The sequence below is a fragment of the Diadema antillarum genome, unplaced genomic scaffold (genome assembly GCF_040938485.1).
Source record: "Diadema antillarum isolate AM-2024a unplaced genomic scaffold, OU_Dant_1.0 seq00000234_RagTag, whole genome shotgun sequence".
Taxonomy (NCBI): Eukaryota; Metazoa; Echinodermata; class Echinoidea; order Diadematoida; family Diadematidae; genus Diadema; species Diadema antillarum.
The window spans coordinates 769,192-795,000 of NW_027271283.1; the positions used below are offsets into that span (position 1 = coordinate 769,192).

At 40.1% G+C, this 25,809-nt stretch overlaps 1 protein-coding gene across 1 annotated transcript in view; it reads left to right on the forward strand.

Annotated features, from left to right (window-relative positions):
• Positions 1-25,809, forward strand: part of LOC139729331 (cholesterol transporter ABCA5-like) — a 48,063-nt gene that overhangs the window by 12,692 nt on the left and 9,562 nt on the right. Inside the window, exons 4-24 of the mRNA XM_071640256.1 lie at positions 694-920; positions 1,786-1,925; positions 2,312-2,508; positions 3,767-3,914; positions 5,345-5,534; positions 7,753-7,817; positions 8,933-9,219; positions 10,324-10,443; positions 11,355-11,493; positions 11,864-11,954; positions 12,765-12,904; positions 13,667-13,819; positions 17,782-17,975; positions 18,176-18,377; positions 18,895-19,028; positions 19,440-19,715; positions 21,010-21,294; positions 22,039-22,176; positions 23,207-23,302; positions 24,977-25,068; positions 25,616-25,727. Coding sequence (XP_071496357.1) covers positions 694-920; positions 1,786-1,925; positions 2,312-2,508; positions 3,767-3,914; positions 5,345-5,534; positions 7,753-7,817; positions 8,933-9,219; positions 10,324-10,443; positions 11,355-11,493; positions 11,864-11,954; positions 12,765-12,904; positions 13,667-13,819; positions 17,782-17,975; positions 18,176-18,377; positions 18,895-19,028; positions 19,440-19,715; positions 21,010-21,294; positions 22,039-22,176; positions 23,207-23,302; positions 24,977-25,068; positions 25,616-25,727 — 3,426 coding nt within the window. The remainder of the gene's footprint in view (positions 1-693; positions 921-1,785; positions 1,926-2,311; positions 2,509-3,766; positions 3,915-5,344; positions 5,535-7,752; positions 7,818-8,932; positions 9,220-10,323; positions 10,444-11,354; positions 11,494-11,863; positions 11,955-12,764; positions 12,905-13,666; positions 13,820-17,781; positions 17,976-18,175; positions 18,378-18,894; positions 19,029-19,439; positions 19,716-21,009; positions 21,295-22,038; positions 22,177-23,206; positions 23,303-24,976; positions 25,069-25,615; positions 25,728-25,809) is intronic.

Genomic DNA, 25,809 nt, shown 5'->3' on the forward strand with positions numbered 1-25,809 from the left:
TTCACCAAGGCAGTCTGTGTACACGACTCCATTGTTCCATTCAGAACCTTGCATTCATTCATTGTTTACTTAAATGCAAATATTTGATCTTCTACAGTGGCACATCGCTCATGGAGTTATAGTATACTGCATATGTGTTGATTTTATTTCAGTTTTCATAAGAAAATTGTACACTTGATTTTATGTAGCATCTATGATTTGCTTTTACAAAAGAAGTACATGTATGTTTTGTTGTTTTCTTTTTATCCTGCATGCTAAAATGCTGCACGTATTACCATGCAAGCTCTGTTTTATATGTTGCTTGAAGGTTTGCATGGTGAAGTAAATGAGGGAGAAAGGTTTGCGGTAATACCATGTGTACACATATGGTGTTACCGCAAACCTCTGTCAAGCTCTGTTTTGATTAATAAAGAAAGCAAACACTTCTATTAGGTACAATGTATTGCTAATTCAAAGGGAATATCAGTCCTTAGCATAAGATTTAAGAGTAGCATGTGAATACTGATCTTATGTTAACACTAAAAGTTAAATGTTTTATTCTTTTTATCATTTATATACTACAATGTGATTTACATCTCATTCCAAAATTATGTGTACATGTATGTCTGTGTCATCCATCATCTCCGATGATTTACTCTTCTCTTTCTCATTGTTCAATCTTCTTCTTTGTCTGTTTGTTACATGTACCTCCAGCTGGTGACAGGGAACTTTAGTCTACCAATCCCTGATATAGCTGTAGAGATGATGCCAAAGGGTCAGTATGACTACCCAATCGACTCCCTCCGCATCACAGCATCGGCATACATCGTGCTGGCGTACATGCCTTTCACCGCCGTTCTCATGACGGTCCTGGTGGCAGAGAAGGAGTACAAGATCAAGGAGTGTATGAACATCATGGGGATGAGGAACACTGCATTTTGGTGAGCGCCTCTCTGGAGGAGGACCACGCCCCTTCTTCTGGATCGCATCCGTTCCTCAGAATTGCATCTTTTCCTCCACTCGTCTTATTCTATCCCTGTGTGTCACTTTGGTAGACTTTAGGGGAGTTTCAAGATATTTGCAATCTATTGCATGTCCCCCAAATCATTTGCAGCTATTACTGTTGATTACAAGTTGTATTTGATCTATCAGTTGCAATAATTGCAATTGATATTTGCAGTCGATTGCAAGTCAACTTTCTTGCAGCGCCTCCTTAGTCTTTCATATGAAAACTTCTCTTCTCCATTAGATGTATGTCCACTTTCATTCTCCTTCTTGATTTTAGAAAAACTTCAAAATGATGAATGTGATATGTGCTTTCATAGGTTTAATCCTTGTTTCACCATTATAAATGAACATATATGCTTTATTTCTTTTAACTGAGGCTGTTCACTGTTTAATGATCTCGACTGCACATATACAAAAGGTATCAATATATCTTGCAATAGGGGACCAGTTGTCTAAGCGCTCTAGCCTTGTTATGAATGCTTTTGTCCTGGGCTGTGTATGTAGTATCATTACCACCAGAGACTTTGAATTAAGATTTTCATTGCTAAAACTTTGCATTGAGAAAACATGTACATGTAGAAGTTACTGGAATGCACTGTAACTTTGCAGTATATAAAAAAAGAATAAATAAATGAAATAAAAATAAAGTGATCTTGTTTGAGGGTTATTTATCATGAACTTTTTGATGGAAAATCACTATTCGCAAATGTCTTTGTGATTGCTGCTTTTAATTCTCTTTGTTCTGTGCTATGACCCCTGTCTAACGTGCTATGACCTTTGACCCTTGTATTCCCACAGGCTTGCCTGGTTCATAGTGTACAGTGTGATCATCCTGGCGGTGGCTCTTATTGTTGCAGGTTATACCAAGGCCATCACACTCTTTTCTTCAGGGAATTTTTTCCTCATATTCTTAGCACTCTTTCTCTACGGACTTTCAGGTATGGAACTTAGTTCAAGGCTTTTGTTACAACTTAGTTGATTGTTTTGAAGAACTGTAGAAAGTCTAGCTATTCTAGGTGTTTAAATGTCACATAAATAAGTTACAGCTCACCCTCAAATACCCTCAAACACATTGTCATGAATAGAAGTTACTAGTGATGTAAGTTGATTCATATTTTTTTTTTTTTGGTATCTGCATAATTTTAAGAAATGGTGTCCTAACCATTCTCAATAATTTTTTTTTTATTAAATGAAGCCATTTCACTTTTAACCTGTCAGTACAATAATTGATGACCTGTTTATAATGTCAATGAAATTTTGAGATGGTTGTTACCATAAATTTTTCACGATTATCTTCTCATACCCCCTTTCTATCCTCATCCAGTGGTTACCATGGCGTTCATGTTAACGCCATTCTTCCAGAGGGCGACATCAGCCGGTGCCATGGGTAGTATAGCCCTCATGCTCTTCATTGCTCCCTACATCGCCCTTGGACTGCTTGGATTTGATGCTATTCCCACCCCTGCCATTTGGGTTTTGTGCCTCCTGTCCCCCGTCGCTATCTCATCGTTCTTTGACAGAGTGAGTCATGTTTAGTGTCATGAAAGCAAGTTATTTAAAGGACAAGTTCACCTTCATATACATGTGGATTGAGTGAAGGCAACAATATTAGTAGAACACATCAGTGAAAGATTGGGGAAAATCCGACAATCCGTTCAAAAGTTATGAATTTTTAAAATACCTGTGCAATCACTGCTGGAGGAGAAGACTACTACAGTGTATGATGTCACATGCGTACAACGATATAAGGAAAATAAAAAGAGAATTTCACAAAACTTGACTTTTTGAATAAAGTGCACATTTCTTCGACTTGTATCTGACTTATGTTAGGGGTAATATTATTCCCCATGACTTCTGAAAGAGAGAAGTCGAGTGTCCTTTTATTATGTGAGAAAAGGGAGAATATCTTGAGTTTTCTTTACACTTTCTTTATATAGTTGTACTCATATGACATCACAAGCTATAGTAGTCTTCTTATCCAGCCGTGACTGAGCAAAAACTTCAAAAATTCATAACTTTTGAATGGATTGTCCGATTTTCCTCAAACTCTCATTGATGTGTTCTACTAATACAGCTGCATTCATTCAACCCGCATGTCTATGAAGGTGAACTTGTCCTTTAACCTGTTGAGGACGGACTGATTATGCTTTAACACGCATTCCCATAGACACCTGCTCGAGTATTCTCGGGAGTCATCCTCATAACGGGTTTGTACAAGATGAAATTTTCACGAATAATTACGCAGTACCCGCCGAATGCTATAAGGATTAGAACCAACACTCGCAGTCGGGCGGAAGCTTGGTGGTCTAGTGGGTTCGATTCCCACTCGAGTATGTACACCCGTGATTTTTTTATCATGGCTACTACTAAAACACTGATCAATTCAGTGCTTATTTACGTTGATGTTGGGCAATTTGTCAATCATTTGCAATGAAAACATCTCGACCGAAGAATTTCTTGAATTAGAAGATTTGCAATGTTTAGTTTCTGTTTCACAGTGGGTTTTTGTTATAATGCAGTCCTCAGGACTGGCAGTTTTCTTTCATTATATCAAACTTTCATTATAACCAAACAAATAAACAATAAAGAAAATAGCATGGATATTCCTGCAACCTGAATTTTTACTTCATTGTAGCTTGAACTTCATTCTATCCTTGTTCGTTATAATGGGAGTGCACTGTATATAAATGGATGTTTCCATTTGATTATTATTTGTTGCAATGTTAAGTGTTTCATATGACACTTATTTCTCCTCAATTCCTCAATGTTTGACTGTCAGGCTATCCTATATGAGCAGAACTTGGGTGGTATCCAGTTCAGTAACATGACCCTCGGCCCCTTCCCAGCCTACGCCCCAATCGTCATGCTGATCGTGGATATCATCCTTTACCTCAGTCTGGCTATCTACCTGGAAAATGTGGTACCAGGTGAGTGACGTTTGGATCGCATCCTACCAGGCCTTCACTGGCAGCACGAGTGAAAATCATGTAGTAACACCACCCTTTGAAATGGACAAATATAGCACAAATCATGGTTTTACATTAATCTTGCAAAAATTTTGGTGTAGATAATAGAGATAGGCAGTTGTTTTTGTTTCCTTGAAATGAAATGTGACCCGCTACAACAAAATGATCCTAAAGTCGGGCGAGGTCGATTATTTGAAAATTGCATGACATAATTCCCTAATCTTTCTGCTTTAAACTGATATATAACACATCTTATATAAATAATCGGCTGCGGAGATATCGATGTTTAAAAGAGAGCATGTCGAGACGTGTGGGAAATCACTGTTTCGAGAAAAGCACCTTAAAAGTTTTCCTTGCGACGCAATCGCGATCAAGGGACACGCAAGTCAGTTTTCACCTCCAGACAATAGAAGGTAAGCCCTAGCAACCCACGAAATGCTCATTCAAGCTCATTCAAACGAACGCATGTGTGCTCCCTTGCTGGGCATAGCGCACCCTGCCCGCACGCACCAGTCGACTGCATGGGCAGTGTGCGAGCTTCACGCTTCGGTTAGCGGCAAGCAGCAAACTGACAAATGAGATCACTCTGGTCGTTGTTAGGGGCGGAGCCTATCTGTGGCGCTCAATCCAAATTTTCGAACCAGTTTCTGTTTCGTTGAAACGCCAAAAAACATGGCCCAGAAAAACGCTATTTTCTGGTCTTTCCTTTCATCATTTTGCTTCATAATTTCGACAGATGATAGAAGACATGTCAGACTCCAATAATATGTCACAATCAGAAAATCGTAAGTTTTGACCAATTTTTATGCTCTGACTTCAAACTCGATTTTCACGGCTTTGACCGTGCGCGACTTTAGGACCTTTTTGTTGTAGCGGGTCACAAATGTGCTGTGTGTTCAGTTGATGTGGACCTCTCACATTTTAACCCATTGAGGACGGACTGATTTTGCTATAACACGCATTTCCCATAGACACTTGTCCAAGTATACTCAGGACTCATCTTCAATGGGTTAAAAGAAATTTTAAAACTATTTTGTGATCCTGAAGGAGGGCTTCATTACCATGCACTACGGTTGGAAGCTGTTTATGATTATGGAACCATATGAGTCAAACATTGGTCCTCTGTGCTGTGATTCTGATATAGATACAGAATAGACTAAATTGGCAATACATCATTATGTCTTATTCTTAGATGTTTTGTTATAAACCAGTTGAGGAGGAGCTGATGCTGCTATAACACACATTTCCCTTAGACACCTGCTGGAGTATACTAGGCACTAGTCTTCAATGGGTTAACCTTTGTATAAATTTACTGCACATGCTTGATGGCCACTTTCTCTCACTGACCGACCCACTGACCGACCCACTGACCTTCTCTCCTTCAATGTCAGGTGGATACGGTGTCACCAGATCTCCATTGTTCTGTTTGAGTCCTTCCTTCTGGTGTGGTAAGAAGTCCAAGCGTGAGACAGACAAGACGGGTCTCCTTAACGACGCGAATGGTTCCACGTCGAACTCACCAGAGGGCAACGATGATGTCGAGCCTGTTCCATCAGCACTCAGAGACAGAAATGGAATAAAGTGAAGTTCGTCTTTATCATATTATTTTTCATCGGGGTGATTTTTCTCCATGTTTCCATATCCAAAGCAGTATGTCAAAGTGCTGGTGAAAAAAGATTGGATTCCCTCCAAGAAAGGATGACTGTAAACATCTGAACCTGAAAGGCTAGGACCTGCAAAGCTGGTCTCATGTCCTGTGTAGATATCTAAACTGTGATTAATCACCATAAACAGACAGTAGAGAACTGACTTTAAACATGGCGCAGCGTTATAGCCAGGTTAGTACTAACAATTCGAAATGATCCAAGAATGAGACCAAGACAGAGGACCCATCCCCAGACCAAAGCCCCACACCCCCAGACAGAATCCCCACCCTCAGATTGAAGCCCAACCCCCAGACCGAAGCCCCACCCCAGTCCAAAGCCCCATCCCCAGACCAAAACCCCACCCCCAGACCAAAACCCCACACCCAGACCGCAGCCCTACCCCCAGACCGAAGCCCCACCCCCAGACCGAAGCCCCACCCCCAGACAGAAGCCCTACCCAGAGCGAAGCCCCATCCCCAGACCAAAGCCCCACCCCCAGACCAAAGCCCCACCCCCAGACTGAAACCCCAGCCCCAGACCAAAGCCCCAGCCCCAGACCAAAGCCCCAACCCCAGACCAAAGTCCCAACCTCAGACCAAAGCCCAACCCCTAGACCGAAGCTCCAGCCCCAGACCAAAGCTCCACCCTCAGATTGAAGCCCCACCCCCAGACCGAAGCCCCACCCCCAGACAGAAGCCCTTCCCAGATCGAAGCCCCATCCCCAGACCAAAGCCCCACCCCCAGACTGAAACCCCAGCCCCAGACCAAAGCCCCAGCCCCAGACCAAAGCCCCAACCCCAGACCAAAGTCCCAACCTCAGACCAAAGCCCAACCCCTAGACCGAAACTCCAGTCCCAGACCAAAGCCCCACCCTCAGATTGAAGCCCAACCCCCAGACCGAAGCCCCAGCCCCAGACCGAAGCCCAGCCCCAGACCAAAACACCACCCCAGACCAAAGCCCCAACCCCAGACCAAAGCCCAACCCAAGACCAAAACACCACCTCAGACCAAAGCCCAACCCCTAGACTGAAGCTCCAGCCCCAGACCAAAGCCCCACCCTCAGATTGAAGCCCAACCCCCAGACCAAAGCCCCAGCCCCAGACTGAAGCCCAGCCCCAGACCAAAACACCACCCCAGACCAAAGCCCCAACCCCAGACCAAAGCCCAACCCAAGACCAAAACACCACCCCAGACCAAAGCCCCAACCCCAGACCAAAGCCCCACCCTCAGGTTGAAGGCCTACCCCCAGACCGAAGCCCCAGCCCCTAACCAAAGCCCAGCCCCAGACCAAAGCCCTACCCCAGACCAAAGGCCCACCCCAGACCGAAGCCCCACGCCAGACCTTGCTCAAATGTCTCCTTCTTACTTCATATTATGAGTGCTATGTCCAAACATCAAGACTTTGGAAACCTGACTCTTTCTTGCCCTCTGGCATAATGTTAGTTTAATGTTTATTAGGAAACTTTAAAGACAGCTAATCCCTTTTGCATGCAAATTTTTGAAAAATTGGTGAGAACACTTAGGTATTGAAGAAAACACTATTTGGAAAGGTCCTGTAAATTTTGAACTCAAGAGGGTCTTTATTTGTTTAGTTAAATTGACCATTAAGATTTGAATATTTTTTTACAATTTACTACAAAAAAAAATTACAAATCTAAACTACTAGTCTAGTTTTACATACCTGTGTGATGCACTTAGTTGTACATGTAGTTCATGTAAGTGGTGTGTTGTTATTTGCCATTGATAACAAAGTAAGAGAAGCTAGTGAATTCTTCTTTTCTGACAGCTTTAACATGCATATCTGTTGTTCAAAGTATAAGTATCATATTACAACCACAGGAGGATTAATGTATGCAGCTGTGCCTGGTACACAGAATACGTTACGGTGAGCGTTTGGTGCATTATTTCAATTTTAACGGCTAACGATCTTCAAATATCACAGAAATGTTATAGATTGACAATAGTCTTGTCATTCTGGTGGAATATATCATGTTCTGTGCTGTTTTGGAAGAAATGCAAAAGGGAAGGGCCATCTTTAAAGTAGGCATGAATTGTTTTCCCCTTTTATGACTCATCATTAAACATTTCTCTCTCTTTTTTTGTTGAAACAAATGAATGTATAATGTGTAATCTTTTGTGTCCTTTTCTTTCAGAATCCGAAACATCAGGAAAACTTTCCCACCCAAGAACGGGCAACCTGAAGTCAAGGCAGTTGATGGTATGTTCCAAGTTTAAACAATGTGGAGAACAAACTGTGAAGCAAAACCATGTTTTTGCTTTTTGCAGATTGTACTTCAAATCACCTGTTCCACAATTCTCCGAGAACCATTAAGGCTCCCAAATGAGATTCCTTTTTGCCCATCAACGAAAGAGAGTCAGGTTGGTAATACCCATGTTTGAAAGCAATAAACAGTACATGTATCCTCTTTTCATGGTCAACTGCATGTGACATCGAACAATGGGAAATATCAATTGGACATGAGATTATGAATAGAGTGTGTACTGATGGGCCCGCAAACTCTTTTGTTGATCACTAAAGGGCACCCGAATGGGTTCACCAAAAGTAAAAAACTTGGCTCAGCTGTGATTGCTACCTATGTCTTCATAGGAATTTGATAGCAAATCATGCTCCTTCTTATGTTGAAGAGGGAAAATTAGGCAAAAATACATGCAGTTTGGGTTCAGTAAAAGAACAGATAATGATAGAAGAAACTAATCAAAGCCACTTTTCTGGTCGGTGTAACACAAATAAACATTAATTTTGGGCAGGAATTTTGACGCTATGGGAACCTGATATACTAGGTTCCCATAAGGAAAGGGGTTAGAATGTAAGTTAAGCAATGCTACTGTCCATTAGACATGAAACATACTGTAATGAGTTTGCTCTCGCTCATGACCACTCCTCCAAACAGGGCACAATAACTCACTCTCTAAGCATGACAGTAGATCTCACAATTTCCTTCAAAATTACAAAATGACTGAAGCCTTTATTGAAAGATGAAACTGACTTACTTCAACAATCGACATTCACAATTTTATACGCTGAGACCGCACTTGGCTAATTCTGTTAACTGCGCCTAACCACATTCCTGTCCCCCACTTCTCCCCCAAACAATCTGCCCTGCTCACTTACCCCTCCCCCCTCCCTTTTATACCCTGCGCCCATTCTGTACTCGTGCCCGACAGGCATGCGTCATTTGTGGCGCACGCATATGTACATTAACCTCTATTTGAAATGATTCTGGCATAATCTTATATCCCATTCCGTGACAATACAATGGAATCAGTGCTTGATTGTTTGACTACCAGAAGTCTTTCCATCCTGTCCATAAGGTATCTCACTGGATATCTACGAGGGTCAGATCACCTGTCTCCTGGGCCACAACGGAGCGGGAAAGTCCACTCTCATCAGTTGTCTGACCGGTCTGTTTACCCCCACGGACGGTGGTGCATCCATCTACAACCTCAGCATCACCAACCCTGATGATCTAGATCGGATTCGAGGGATGACAGGTGTCTGTCTCCAAGAGAATACCATCTTTGAGTTTCTGTCTCCTGAGGAGCATCTCACCTTCTATGCTGGTCTCAAGGGAATCCCTAAAGAAAAGATCCCTGAAGCGGTGAGTCCTCTAGCCTAACTTACATCAGACTGACAATCATATTTTTTTTTTCTGTTACGTTGTCTAGATTAGCATAATGCTCATACCTAGTTTTTTATTGAGATATCATATCCATACTAAATGTACATGTACAACTTGATGAACTAACATAACTGGTCAGCAATCAAAGATGGAGAATTATTCTGTGTCTAAGTTCTAAAAAGTAGTTTGTGGAAGACTACAGAGTTTGTAAAAAAAAAAAAACAATTTTGAATAAAAAGGCCTCTGCTAAATTACAAAGTACTCCTAGAATTAGTGTTATGGATTTCTATCCAATCAACATCTGATTCATTTGTATCTGATATCTCAATCCACTTCACCATAGCATATAAAATACTTAGTAATACATGTAGTTACTTGTGGTTGGATCCTGCTGTACAGACTTCGTCACTGTGTTCCTTTGTGTTGGATTTTCTCAATAATAACAACAACTAAATACTGAAAATAATTGGCTTGGTTATGATGGTTGAACTGAATTTAGTGCTGAGTAGCAAATAAATGAATAGAAGATAAAAATGCATTGGTACAAGACAAAATGAATGAAGATGTGAATGAATGTGGAATAAAGAAGTATGGTCATGTTGAAGTTATAGTTATTACAAATTTTAAATCACACCACAATCATTAGCCCATTTCATAGGTATGGAACAACAAAGTTTGCTGAAACCATGATTGCTTGTTTTCATTAACACGGTCTCTCAGCTCATGGTGCAGGAGTGCTCAGGAATCTATGGTTTCCATCAACAAATCCATAGCAACCATATCCATGGTAACCACATATCCAAGGCTGCACACTCGCACTGGTCCGACGGTCCCTGACCAGTAAAAAACACTGTCGGACTAGTAACTTTTTCAGGAATTTACCAGTGAAAAATGGAAAAACTTTGTATCTGCTGGACCAACGGATAGGTCGGACCAGTAGAAGATTGCGAAATGGGTTTAGTGTGCAGCCCTGACATATCCATGGTAACCACATATCCATGAACATCCATGAATGCTTGGTACCTTATGTATGACATGACCTGTGATAGACTCTTGGTGTCTTCTATTCTTTTTTCGTCACAGGTTGATGAGGTGGTGAAGTTGATTGATCTAGACACCCAGAGGGCGACCTTCTCTAAGCATCTTAGCGGTGGACAGAAACGCAAGCTGTGTGTCGGAATGGCCATCATCGGGAACCCCAAGGTGGGCTGAGAATATTTGCATGAACCATTTCTTTCTCTGGCAGTCTGTAACATGTGTGTGTGTGTTGAGTACATGTATGAGTGTTGTGAAATCATTGTGTCAAAGTTAATAAATTTTCACCAATGAACTAGCATGAAAATAATGGCATATCAATAGTTTGGGGAGGTAGTATGAAATGTACACTAACCCCATGCAGAGTTATGAGCAAGTGAAGTTCACTGGCATTAGTCCAGTGCAAAATAGTGATGATATGATAATACCCATAATTATGTGAAAATTTTCAAATTTTAGCATTATGCCATAAATGATGAAAAAGCTTTTGATGTAAATATGTAATAGTGTATACAGATAAGTGTTAGATAGTGTGATATGATATATCTTGATAAATACCTAGCATCACTCTTGCTGCATCATAGGTAATTTAATTTTGAGATCTTTCCAAAACACTTTTGAAGTTATCTTTTTCAGGTTAGAAGTATGATAGAAGTAGCATTTTTATGAATATTTGAGCCGTAACAGTTGGTTTGGTTTCTTAATATCTTAAGTCTTTTTAAAAAAGAAGACCTTCATAGGCATTATTCACCTACATATTAAGGACCAGATGACATTTCCGTATGGAATCCAGATGCATGCTAGTTTTATACTACCTGAGTGTCTAATTCATAACTCACTGCTAATTATGTGCAAATATGCCAATTTTGGAACAATTTGGTGCAATGGCACCTCAAACTAGGGTGCTTTTATATTGTAAGTGTCTAATGAGATCCTATGCATACTGCAAATAGATTCCAACTGAAGAAATAAGGATAATAAGGATAATGGATAATATTCACTGCAAGGCCAATCTGTCTAAAGATCATGCGATCATTAAAGTTTTGTTTTCTCTTAATTCTTGATTTGTGTGAGTATAGGTGTTGTTTCTGGATGAGCCAAGCAGCGGCATGGACCCATATTCTCGACGCAAGATGTGGGCTCTGTTAAAGAAGCAGAGGGAAGGACGAGTCACTCTCCTCACAACTCACTTTATGGATGAAGCTGACATCTTGGCAGGTCAGTGGCTGGAACCAAGACTATACGATTTGTGACACTCACTATTTTATAAGACAGGTCCAGGGAATGAGATCATAGTGACATTTTGTCTGTCCTCTTCTTATGTTGTCTTTTTACACACTTAATGTGACTTTCAGCATCCATACATGACAACTCTTGATAACCAGTTTACCACAGACTATTTCTGTATGAGGCCATCCACTAAACTTAAATCCACACCTAAATTGACCTCACACCACTCCATTGGGAGCTCTTCAGCCAAGTGGCTTCTTTGTGGATAATATGCTTAATATGCAAGTAATGGTGGTCACACCACGGAAGACTGTCAGTTTTCTCAAATGACTGTTTTGAATCCTTGTGTCATTGTCAGACCGTAAGGCCATCGTCTCCCAGGGCAAGCTGAGGTGCTGTGGATCATCGCTCTTCCTCAAGAATAAATTTGGTCTGGGCTACCATCTCAGGTGAGCCATTCCTGCTTTTCCAATGACTTTGAGACTGTTGATCCTGCTTGTATGTATGGCTAACTAGGTCTTAAGGATAGTCCAGACATCATGTCAAAGAATGGACTAGATTCCTTTTTGGTGAATAAATGTAACTACCAAGAAACAGCTAATTAAAACTAAAATACCAGGCAAGTTGTAAATGTTGTTTTTTTTTCAAAAAGTCTTTGTACTTTTGCTACGAAGTAGCTTTGTTATGGTATTTTGTGTTTTTATTTGTGTGTGTGAGTGTTATTTCCACCCTGTGGTAAAGTCCTACTATTAGATTCCTTGACTATTAAATCATACGCTTAGCATTTGGAAGCACATTGATATATTGTTAGTGTCATCAGGCTATTATATACACATGCTGGAAATGTCCCTATTTCCCAATCATAATGAATCCTTGAAAAAATTCATACCAATTCCTAGATCCAGATGGTGATCCAGATCACTAACAAAATGTAATTATCTGTTCCTTAAGTCATGAACAACTTTTCCTAAAAATCCAGTCACAGATTTTTCAGTTATTTTGCGAACAAGAAAGCAAACAAACAATCAAATAGACAAACCAGTGCCAGCAAAAACAACCTCTTTGGTGGAGGTAATTAGTAAGTTTCCATATTTACCTTCTTTGTCATACATTCGTTGACCATACCAGTTCTATTGTTCAATAGTGTAATGTTTCCTCTCTTAGATTAAAACCAGAGTGAACTCCGCATAACATGTTTAACTATCATGTAGCAGAAGAGACTGTCAATTAAATTTTGAATATTGTACTGCCCTCTATAGTATGGTTGTGGAGAGTGATTGCGACCGCGACAAGATCACCTCAGTGGTCAAGTCTCACGTCCCTGAGGCTCTGGTATCCAGATCCCATGGCATGGAGCTGTCTTTCCGCCTGCCCCTCAAAGATGTCTCTAACTTTGCTGGTGAGGACCAACATTGTATTTTGTGCTTACAAAAAATATGATAACATGCCCTTTTTTTGCAACCTGAGCATGGATAAATGCCTGTCAGGCCTTTGTTGTGAAAACTTTAAAGTTGTAAACTTTATTGAGTGCACAGCTTTTCCCTTCATGCACACAATGTCCAATGAGATGGAAAAAACTCTTCAAGTCTTTTCATTCTGATCTGGGGAAAAATGTCTCAAACCATCAAGTTCTTGGGTAATTTTGAAGAAGAACGATGATCTCATCCCTTGATTGGCAACTTAATTTAACTGCATAACCTATATTGGAGCAAGACTAGATAGAATATGTTGAATTTGGTAAATTTATACAAAATTAGATCATAAATGTGAAAGCGTCATAATTTCAAAATGTCATTTTTTATGAAAAGTGCACATCCCTTCCACTTACAGGCATATGTTGAAGGTAATATTATTCCCCATGTGTTTCAAGGAGATACGCCAAGTGCTCTGTCATTTTGCTAGATAAAATTAAGGTATTTTGAATTCTCTTCATATTTTCTTCATTTCTTTGTCCTACCAAGCCAATCTTCAAATCAAGCAATGGCGGTAATGACACTTTCAAAAATCATGACATTAGAGTGGATTGTCTGATTTTCCTTAAACTCACTGATGTGTTCTACTAATAGTATTTTTGCCATGAACAAAACTCGATGTACAGAATGTACTGTACCGGTATTTCATTCCCCTTTAAAACTGCAATTTGTATATTGGTACGTTGCAGGAATGTTTGAACACCTGGAGAAATCTGATGGTGCAGGAGGACCCACTGCCTCCCAAGCCATGGGCATACAGACCTATGGGGTTTCCATGACAACACTGGAGGAAGTCTTCCTGAAGATCGGGGAGGAGGCAGAGGTTGAAGAGGCAGATGCCGGTAAAGAGTGTTCCCACCTATTGATTTCTGCGTAGGGTAGAAGTGTGCCCTTTGAATGATCATTTTCCCATGCTAATATTGATGTCAGCGAGTGTAGGTTGCTTTGTGACAGACGTTGACAGAACGACAAAAGTGTGTGTGTGTGTGTGTGTGTTGTTTGCTGGTGCATTTGTGAGATCTTTACGGAGCCACTGTGGTTCAGTTGATAGACCACTGGACTCTAAATCATGAAATCCCTGGTTCAAGTCCCCTTGCAGCAGTGGTCATGCCCCTATATGCAAGGCACTATATCTTCATTGCCTAGACCTATGCAGGGGACATACAAGCTGTTGGTCCTTATGTAACTTGCTCATAAGTGTTCATTTGCTACAATGGTGGCCTCATTAAATACATCCAAACAAACAAACAAACAATGCAAAAACCTTATATTATACTGCCATGATGCATATCATGCCAAAAAGTTCACACACCATGGCTGCTTTTACTAAATGGAGACTGTTGGCAGGTGTTAGGGTCTATGTAGTTCACTATGAGTTTTGTGGAAATGCAATGACATTGAGTTACTTGAAATGGATGTCTGCAATACGAATTTGCCACTATAGTCGAGTGTGCCTGTGGCTGTGGTTTGCATACAATGTATGATATTCTAGTGTAATTGTCCATGAGTATTATAGCATGATAAAATGAAATGGATTAGATAACAGGAACAAGTTCTGGATTATCTGGTCGTGAGAATGGTTTGTGGATATAATGTTTGTGTGTCGAACTGTCTCTCTCTGTGGCTGAATGTGTGATATGTCTGAATGTATGTGTCTGTGTCTGTATCTACATGTCCTTGTGTGTGTCAGTGTGTATGTTTGGTTGTTTGTCTGTGTGGGTGTCTGTTTGTCTCTATGTGTGTGTCTGTCTGTGTGTATGTGATTGTGTTATGTCCCTGTATGGGTGCATTTCCATGCACCGCATGCTTTTGTTTCTTTTTCTTGACGCAACCTTTGTGTTTGCTTTAAAGTGTGCGCTTTTGCAATTTTTCTTCCATATTTTTTGGTGGTCATTCTGCTTCATTTGACTAATCTCATTTCACACAACCAGCCAAACGGAGGCAAGACACAGTCAGAGGTAAGACTGTTTTTAAAACACTAACCAGCACCCTGCCTTCTATCAGCAAAGCCAACATTCACCGGCACACCTTCTAGAGACCCCTCCCCCTTTTTTCGTGCGTGTTTCTACAACTCACTGTTCTCTGAACACCTAGATAGACCCAGTCAGACAGACCCTGCATACATATGTGTGTTTCTTTGTGTTATATTGTGTGTTAAATCAGAGAATTTGGGTTTTCTGGTGGTATGTAGTCTCTAGAAGGGGTGTTGGAAGAAGTCAAACTAATCTCAATCTTCCAAGTCAATTGTAAGTCTTATGATTAATTGCAGATTTGCACTTGATTGCAACTAACAATTGATGCTGTTTAAAAAAAAAAAATGCCTGATGTGAAGTGCAGTAACAAGCCAATACAAATTCCATACAATGGTCCCTAGAGGCATTTGAAGTGTATTTACATGTGCTGTGACTGTGGAGAGAAATCTTTAGTGAGAAGGAGTGTAGCTGGGGTACCTGTTTATTGAGGGCCATGGGGGAGGAGAGGGGGGGGGGGGCATCTATAGGATTAGGGGGCCATTTCAGGGGCCATCTATAGAGGACCATCTGTAGAGGTCAACTATAGGGGGTCATCTTTTAAAGGCATCTGTAGGACCCTGACTTGGAATACCAAAATTAAAATTTGCTGGACTGTCAAAATATGTCTGGGTAGCTTCAGGGGCTACAATATATTCCATGGCTATTGCCTATCAAAGGACAGCATAGTGAGTTTGTTGTGATGATAAAGTTCTAGTTAAAAAAAAAGGAGAAAAATTAGAGAAAATGCTGGCAAAAGGTCATATTGTGAAATATCAATTATAGAACCAGAAATGATGATGAATGAAATAAGCAAGAGCTTTCATGGAAAAGAAAAGCCAACGTAATTTACAATTATTTTTGTCCATGTGGTAAATACTTGTATTTGTAGCAGTAGGTTTTTGTAAAATATATCTACATTCCTGAATCAGTTCAAAGGAAATGTTACGTGGCTTGTGTTCAACCTGTTTTTTGGCTCTCACCATTGCAACAAATTGTTTGTTTGTTTTTTTCATGATGAGCTGTGTAGAGTAACACAATACAATTACTCTCTAAAAGTGATTATCCATCACATAATGTGTGATATTGTTCTCAGAGACAGATACCATATATAGGTCTTTCACAACAGGTTTGATAATATGATTTCAGTAAAGTAAACTTGCTTTACTAAGAATTTTAGAAAGATCAGAAAGAGTAGTTGTGCAGTTCTAATTTGTACTTCTAACCAGCAAAGAATAATTGGTTTACATCTATATTGATTTAATGATGACATTCTATGTTTACCAAATACTTTCTTGCAGTGAGTAATTGTGTGAAGTTGGGCAATTTATTCATCTTTTTCTTGGGGGGGGGGGGGGGAGGGGAAGGGGTTGAGGGTTGGGAATGTTCCACCTTTGAAGACACATGTAATCATCTGCCATGCATGACAAGCTTTATTTCTCACACACACACACATATACCCTGACTTCATCCACCGTCATGCCTACAGCTGATGTTGAGATTACTCTGGATGGACCACCAGCTGCAGGCCAGACCAATAAAGAACTCAAGGGTAAAATATCTTAAACCTTGGCTACTACTAAGTCTTCACATGCACCCTCATTTCACAGAAAGCATCTTGATCAAATCCTGGCAAAATTCCTGCAAACATGCTACGCTAGAAATGTGCACAATTCCTTCTGTGTTATTTATGCTCCTGTTCTGATTGATGGAAAGAAAAAAATGCAAACATATTTGTAACTTGTGATTATTTTGATGACAATTGCAGAGTAAGGTGCTATGTGGTAGTGATAGTGGCCATTTAGCTGGTGTTCTCAGCATTTGATACAACAAGTCATCCATGAATGCATACTTGACTTTGTGTGACCTTTCAGCTTGTTATCACTAAAACACACATGTTGTGATATCTCATCATTTGTTAGTGTTATAAATGTTGAATTTTGTTTGCTGGCATGCCATACAAGTGTAATTTCAAAAGGTCAAGGGATCAATTGAAAAGTTACCAATGCATATTACACCTTGTGTCAAATATCTTACTTAAAACTGAAGTCATTTTTTGGTCATTTTATATGGAATAACCCTGCTTCGCTCCTGCCATGTGGTGAAATTTGTGTTTGGTATTCTAATTTTAACGTTTAAATTTGTTTAAGTTTAGAAATATTTATTACAGTTTCATTTCAATATCAGAAAGCTGTCACACATCTAGCAGTGTGTAATGTTAACGTACCGGGTAGTTTGAAGGGATGGTATAGTTTTGGTTGAGATAGGGAATCCAGGTATTAACTTTGTAATGCAAGATAATTTGAAAGAACTTCTGAAGTGTTCATATGCATATAATTCTAAAAGGAATTCAAAGTTTATTTGATGAAAACTGGTATTGAACTGCCTGGAATATACAAAAACAAAGTAAAGCAAAGTAGCCTTAACCCATTGAGGACGAGTCTCGAGTATACTCGGGCAGGTTTCTATGGGAAATGCGTGTTGTAGCAAAATCAGTCCGTCCTCAATAGGTTAAAAAAAGGTAGGTCCTACCTTTTTTTTTAATGGCCTCTTTATTTTTGGATATCTCAGCTGTTTAAAAACCTTTTTTTTTTGGGGGGGGGGTCAAATGAACTTAAAATTGTATGCTCATTCATATTTCGTATTAAAGAGATTTCTCATTTTTAACTAGGAGTCAGAAACCTGAAGCCTCGTCTCAACCAAAACTATACTCTCCCCTTAACGTGTTGTATGTACACTAAAGATATAAAAGATAGAGAATGTTGGTGGTATAATGATCCCTCTCGCTCACACAGTATCTGCTGCAGCACCCAATGGAATGAGCATAGAGGAGTCAAGCGAGGGCGCTGCTCACTCTGTAACGGTCAACTTGAACCAATCTCCCCTGGACTCCACAGTACTGGCCACTCGTCCCATTGAGGCTAGCCACACAGAGCAGATGAAGGCTTTGGCCCTGGCTGAATTAATAATGGTCATCAGAAACCCAGTGGTGAGTTCTCTGTTTTTGTTCTCTTTCTGAGTGTTGAGGAAGTTTGTACATTATGTGGCAAGGAGCTGAGTTATGTGCAATTTCATCATGAATGTAATGACATATTTCCAGGAAAAGTGTAGTGGAAACTTTGCTCCATTGCACTGTGAAGTTTCAGACTAGAACAGAAATTCGTATATTTGACTGTTTTCTCTCCCCAGACCTACATCTTCCGTTTATTCATGCCAGTAGCTATCATGGTGGTAGGTGGCGTTCTGTCCAAGACCATCACATTTGGTGGAAACAGCCCGACTGCTACACCCGACGCACTCTGGTTCCATCCCGAGATGTACTTCCCACCAGCTACCGGTCCCTACTCACCCCCTGCCTCTGAGCTTCTCTACCAAGATTCCTTGCCAACTGGTAGGCACAACTTGCCCACTTTTTAAATTACAGAGCTGCCAAGTCTCCCTGATTCTGCAGGAGTCTTCCCGAAATGTCAAAATCTGTTCGTGTCAGAGTAAGAGAATATTAAAATCTCCCTGATTTGGGAATTATTTTCACCCATTGAAATGCATGTAACACACAGATATCTCCCTGATTGCTGGGTGGAATCTCCCTGATTTGGATGTGGAAATGTTGGCAGACATGAAGTGATTGAAATAAATCCCTCTTTTCTGAAATATCTTGTGTATCTCACCCTTTTCCGTCTTGTGAAAACTTAAAGTCACAAAGGGTAATTTTGTTCTCTTGTGATTTTGCAATTTTTGTAACATTAGGAAAAAAATCCTCACTTGTGGATTTTTATTATTTTCTATTTCAACTTTAGAAATTAAGTTTCTATAATGTTCAATAATAATTTAGTATTTTCTGTTAAAGTTCTGGTAACATGGAATGATTGTTTTATCTACTCTCTTCATCAACTCCATGGTGATAAAAGATCAAGACATCGCCGACGTTGTGACCCAATTTGACCGCATGGATATCGGAAGTAATGCCTCCAGTAATCTGAGCATGCTCTATGACCTTCGACCTCACAGCGGTGCTGTGGACATGATGGACCTTGGAATTGCTGTGAGTATAATGAGACAAAAACTTTATGCTACCACCAGACGCAACTCCTAGCCTCTTGTAAAATGGCTGTGTGGTATTTGTACATGGACATTGGTGTGACAACTTTTGAAGTTGGAATCTCCAAAATTTGACTACTTTCCTGAAATTTTATTGTCAACTTATGACCTCGAGTGTGGCTACATTTCTTCTGTGAAAAAGAACAGAAGTAATAGAATTGTTTGAATATTTAAAGCAGTATTACTCCATGACCATGCTTGAAGTCAAATGACTGATGTTGTGAAAATGTTTTATGGGTGTGAATATGTTGTTAAAAGCACTCTGCATCTCATTTCTTGTTTTGGTTGATCTAAATTTTCAATTTTTGTTCTCCTTTTTTCTTTCCTGACCATATTCGGTGTGCTAATCTCACAGGAAGTTGCCGCTATGTTTACAACCTTCTACAACGACACTGCCCTCCACTCTTTACCCGTACTCATCAGTACCATGTCTAACGTTCTGCTTGGGATCTATAACTCGACCTCTGACCCCAACACACCGGTCATCACTGCAGCCAGTCACCCGTTTCCCAAGCCAGCCGAGCTGCCTGAATACGGCTTCACCAGTGGGATCCTCTTCGTCTTCTTGTTTGGCTTTGGGCTCAATTTTGTCCCTGTGGGCTTTCCTGTGGATAGAGTGAAAGAGAGAGAGGTAAGAAGGTACAGTACCTAAGGCTTTCAAGGCCATTGCTTGTTTGAATTTCTCTTGGCCAGTTTTAACATTTGACAATGTACATTTTCCAAAACTGCCCAGGACACAAGTACAACCTGTACAAAATAGAGGGCATTGTCATAAGTTTTATCACATTGCAAAAACAATAACCAGGATATTGCCAATATTCTTAATCAGTCAGCTCACAATGGTTAGATATTAAATTTTAGTATTACATTGTGTAGTGATGAAGACAGAATTTTTAGTTACACAACATTTAGGGGAAATGGAGGTCTGTGGGAAAGAATTTTACCCCCCCCCCCAAAAAAAAAAAAAAAAAAAAAATTATTTTAGGGAAGAACAAACCTCAATATTTTACTGAAAAAAAAAAACAACAGTTGATTTGTCATGCAGAATATGCAGCATTTATACAGTTCATGAATTAAGTTATGTCATTTAGAATAAACATTTCTCTTACTCTTTTCAGTGACTTTGAGAATGTGAGTCATTTTAACCCGTTGAGGACAGTTTGATTTTGCTACAACAGGCATTTCCCATAGATGCTTGCCCGAGTATAATCGGGACTTGTCCTCAATGGGGAAAGCTACGTTTACACCATGCTCCTGGTGGCCACGGCAGCCCCATATGCCAGAAACGTAATGCGCCATGGGTAGATGAGACACCGCCTGCATTTTCCCCCTTTGCATTCTAGTCTTGTTGGATCCAGTCCTGACCCTGGTAAACATACAGCTATCAGACGCTGTTCTCACAGCGTCTGGTCAGACTAGTCTATCAATACTTTCAGTCGCGTCCCGCAATGGACAGCCTCCAAGTTTTGTTGCGGCCTATTATGTGCAGTCTCGTTTTGTTGCGTTCACCCAGTTTTATCACTGCATACAGGATTCCTCATTAGCACCGGGACTGCCGTGACAGATTTTTGAACAGTTAAAAAATCTGACAAGGCATCCACGGCAATCACGGCCTGTCGCATTTGCTTATCCCTTCTCACCACATTGTTTCAAGTCCATCCTGTTTTGTCCATGGTGGCCTGAAACGGGGCTGCCGTGGTTGCCGGGAACATGGTGTAAATACAGCATTAAATGAGAGATACGATCCTCTGCCTCAGCTCATCAATTTATGCCGCTTGATGCATTTCATACATGTAGTGTTCAAAAATGGCATTTCAAAAATTGTTTGATTAGAGAATGCCTAACATCGTTCTTGTTAATGTGTGCTAGTCTATCTTGTAATATTATAAATTATGCTGTTATCTATATCATGTTTCTCTGTCCAGAAAAAAATCAAGGCCCAATTACGAATTCAAGGTATCGACACGCTGTCGTACTGGGGGTCTGTCTTCGTCATCGACGCTGGCCAACTTCTCTTCGTCGGCATCATCGGCATCATCGTCATGGTAGCAATTCAGGTGCCATCCTTGACTACAGGGGGCGCTATTTTCTGCTTCCTGATTGGCATGGTCTTCTTCGTTCCCATAGCAACCATTCAGGCCTACTGCGTCGGCTTCATCTTTAACAAGTTCGAGACTGCGCAGGCCTATGGCTATTTCTTCTTCATGCATGTAAGTTAATGCCACACCTACTAGTTAATACTTTGCATGAGTGTGCAGGCCTGATGAGCCCCCTGTACCGTGGGGTGGTATCAGGCATCCATGGGGCATCTGTCCTCAATTTTAAAATGCTTCTTCTTCGTCATTTCTCATGTGATATTCTTTCTGTTTGCCGTTCATGATGGGGTGTGGGGTGTGTGGGGATCACATTGTTTTTCCATCTTTGATCAGTTGGATGAAATGCACAGAACTTGTACTCAGAAATCCAGCCTTGAGCATTATGGTAATTCATACATGTACTTATGTAAAACCAGTTCCTGCACAATGCTCTCCTCTTTCAATTGATTGGCCAATTTTGATATGTATTTCTACAAATTTTATCTGATAGATATAGAGTCAGCTAACATAGAACTTATGCATGAAATGTTTACATTGTGTCCAAAATACTGATTTTGCTAATTGATGCAAATTGATTTGAAATGACCAAATAAGATGAATTTTATTACTTTCAAAATATCATTACACTATTCAATCTTTGATTTATTCACAAAATTTCTACTTTGTATTTTGAAATTCTGTCTAAGTTATCATGATTGGATTAGTGCATTTCTAACCTATTTCCGAAGTGGTTAAGAAGAAATAAAGGATATTATGCAATTTGTTTTATCAGGATGAGTGCCACATCATAAGATGTTCACGTTGTTTTCTTGTGGATATAACCAATCTGAGTTGTATCTTTTCGTTTTGATGTCACAGATCCCTCTGATCCTCTTCCTACCAACCATGTTCATTGATATCTACGTCAGTACAGTAGCCGCTGGAGGGTTTGCTATAGCAAGCAGTCTTCTCTACCCAATCACATCTCTCTTCAATTTACTCTATTTCATTGACAAGGTTTGTTGGAAAACTCTTTAGTTTTCTTCATTTTAGTGAAAGTGTGGACAAGTCCCCTCTAATGAACAAGAACCATTGCCGCAGTACACATGATCATCAATCTGTACTAGTTTGGTGCGTAGCATGTTAATACAATACTGCAGCTACAGTTCTAAAGTTGAATAAAGCTGCCACCAATTCAATATTGCTTTGCTAGACACAATTCTTCGTATTAAAACTCTTTTACTCTTTGCATGATGTTCAGGACATATTGCTCTTGTGCATTTCAAGTCAGGGAAAGTTGATACTATTATGAACATGCGAGGGAAAATATTAGTAGTAGAATTTTATGTGAAGGACATTACCTCTTAGCGTATGAAAGTCGCAATCATGTACCATGTAATACACATAAATCTTATAGAGCGACTCTTTGTGTAGCATGTGTAGAATTAACGGACCCTTGCTAGTGTTATTATAGACCCTAAATGAAGAGTAACCATGTGGTTCCGTTTCAAATTGTGTATAGAAATAACTGTCATTGAAATAGACATCTATATTTTGTCTGTCCATTTCATTTCTAATGAGCAGCTTATATACTGGTATGCGACTCTCATCAACACATTTTTTTTTTCTTTTGGTTTTATCACGAAGAAAGATTCTTGAAATATGTCTGCAGAATCTTTTAACTTGACAGAAAAACATCAGTGCTGATTGTCAGTTTGCAACACTTAATGCCAACTGATTGTCAAATTACATTACAAATTTCAAAATCTGTTACCAGGAGAGCTTGGTATTGATTGGACCATCATTTTAAGAATTACTCAAAACTTTTTTCTTGAGTCGTTGTGATTATTTGTTACTGTATGATATTTATCAGTCCACAGCATTTGAGGTCTTGCTGAATAGAAAGTTATTTTGTAGCTTTTTTGAAAGTACAGATTGTTCATTCTGCTTGATAGCTGACTGCTGTATTCGTGATTGAGGTTTGCATGATTTCTCTCTCTAGATAATCTGTAGCGGTCATCCTTTTCAATCTGCTTTATTTCAACAGGTTTACCAGAAGGCTTCTCTCTTTGGTCAACAAGATGACATCATCTTTGGAGATTACTTTCTACCTGAAAATTTCATCTGGCCAATCCTGCTAATTGTAAGTTCTAGAGAATGTTTGACCATGATGATAGTAATAATATCAATAATGTTGATAATAAACTATTGGGGTATATTAACAGTAACATCAGTAATTTTGTTATTTCCGTGTTAAGTGTTAGGTAGTAGTAGTTTTAGTTGTAGTATATGATAATGGTAGCAGTAGGTGTACATATTAGTAGTAGCAGTAGTAGTGATATTATCATCATCTATATCATTATTGTTTCAATTATCGGGGAGACTTTTTAGCTCACCTGAGCCAAAGGCTCAAGTGAGCTATTGCGATCGCCCTTCGTCCGGCGTCCGGCGTCCGTCGTGCGTCGTGCGTCGTCCGTCGTCCGTCGTCCGTCGTCCGTCGTCCGTCGTGCGTCGTGCGTAAACTTTTTACATTTTCATCTTCTTCTTGAAAACCCCAAGACCGATTTTCATCAAACTTGGCAGGTAGCATCCCTAGGGGGTTAGGAACTCATTTGTTAAAATGGGCACCATGCCCCACCCAGGGGGCCCCCAGGGGGCCCAAACCCCCCAAACTTAAGGAATCTGTAAAAATCTTCTTCTCCAGAACCAGAAGTGATAGAGCTAAGTTAATACTATGAGTTTGTACATTGATAACTGTAGTTTCAAGTTTGTTCATGGCAGAATCAGGGGTGCCCCCCTTGGGACCCAGGGGAGGGGGGTGAGGAGGGGTCCTAATGGGGCCTAAATTGTACATTTTTATCTTCTTCTTGAGAACCCCATGACCCATTTTCACCAAACTTGGCAGGTAGCATCCCTAGGGAGTTAGGATTTCAATTTGTTAAAATGGGCACCATTCCCCACCCAGGGGGCCCCCAGGGGGGCCCCAAACCCCCAAAATGAAGGAATCTTTAAAAATCTTCTCTAGAATCAGAAGTTATAGAGGTAAGATAATACTATGAGTGAGTACATTAATGACTGTATTTTCAAGTTTGTTCATAGGAGATCAAGGGGTGCCCCTCTTGGGGGCAGGGGGGGGGGGGTTGGTTGGGAAGGTCCAAATGGGGACCTGAATTGTACATTTTCATCTTCTTCCTGAAAACCTCATGATGTATTTTCATCAAACTTGGCAGGTAGCATCCCTAGGGGGTCAGGATCTCAATTTATAAAAATGGGCACCATGCCCCACCCAGAGGGCCCCAGGGGGCCCCAATCCCCCCCCCCCCCCCCCAAATTAAGGAATCTTAAAAAATTTGGGCCCTTATTGTACAGTTTCATCTTCTACTTGAGAATGCCTGGTCAAATTTTGGTAGAGCTGTGAATAATTTAGATTAGTGACTGCGTGAAAGGTGAACTTGCGATACTCAGGTGAGCGCTAGACCCGCGGGTCTCTTGTTATCTTGTAAGTTTCATGATTTGTCATGACTTGTATTACAAAAATGTATCTTCAAATAACTTACTCTTACATTTCTATTCAATATCCATTGTGATTTCCCTCAGAGAAAATATATTTGTTTCATAGAGTAATGAATGGTTTGTATTATTTTCTGAGGTATTATTTTCTTCAAAACAAAAGGTAATGTTACTTCATCGAAATTAGATATCCAAAATTTACAAATTTGAATTGCAGGTACAGTGTATATACAGACAAGCAGGCTGTCTTACTCTCAGAATACTTTTGTAATGTTCATGATTTTGTTTCCTATTAATATCTGCCTAGATGCTGGTGGACATTGTGCTGGTCTGCTTCTTCTTGAGGTTCCTGGAGATTGTTAAGACCGGTGGAGATGCCCGAGACACCTGTCCTTGTTTGTGAGTTTGAAACTCTTTTTTTTTTTTTTTCTACAATCCTCTTCCCTTTTTTGTACACACACTCTGAAACTGCCATGGAATTCATTCTTACCCTGTTGAGGGTGAGTCCCGAGTATACTCAGACAGGTGTCTATGGGAAACGCGTGTTGTAGCAAAATCAGTCAGTCCTCAATGGGTTAAGTTTAAATCAAAACATTTGACAACTACTATACAATATTTAGTGCTGGCTGCTGGCAGTGGAGTAGAATGTGCTGAATTTTATTATAGCTTGACTTGCTAGATTGACTGGAAGTCGAGCGAGGTTAGTAAAGAAATGTTTTACTTCATGGCTGATGTGTACTTGATTTGAAATGGATGGTAAATGTTAAGAAAATCGGTTAAAATATATTATTCCAGCCTGTTGCAGGAGAGACAGTTATTCAGAATTATTAGTTTGAGAAGAAGAAGAAGAAAAAAAAAGAGCCAAGGTAGAGGATTCCCAGGATACCAAGGTTTGCTATGTGAATCTCAGTGATAATACAACTGAATCTCTTTCCTGTATTTTCAGTGTTGACAAGAAGATTGGTGTGGTGGAGAAAAACCCAGATGTCATTGATGAGGAGGATGAGGATATCGTGTCAGAGCGGAAGAGAGTAGACAACATCTTTGATGAGAACAAGGTATCTATGGATTTCATTTGGGGGAGGATGATTCAATCATTTATCATGCATTAGACAGTTAGAATTATCTGAATAATAGTTA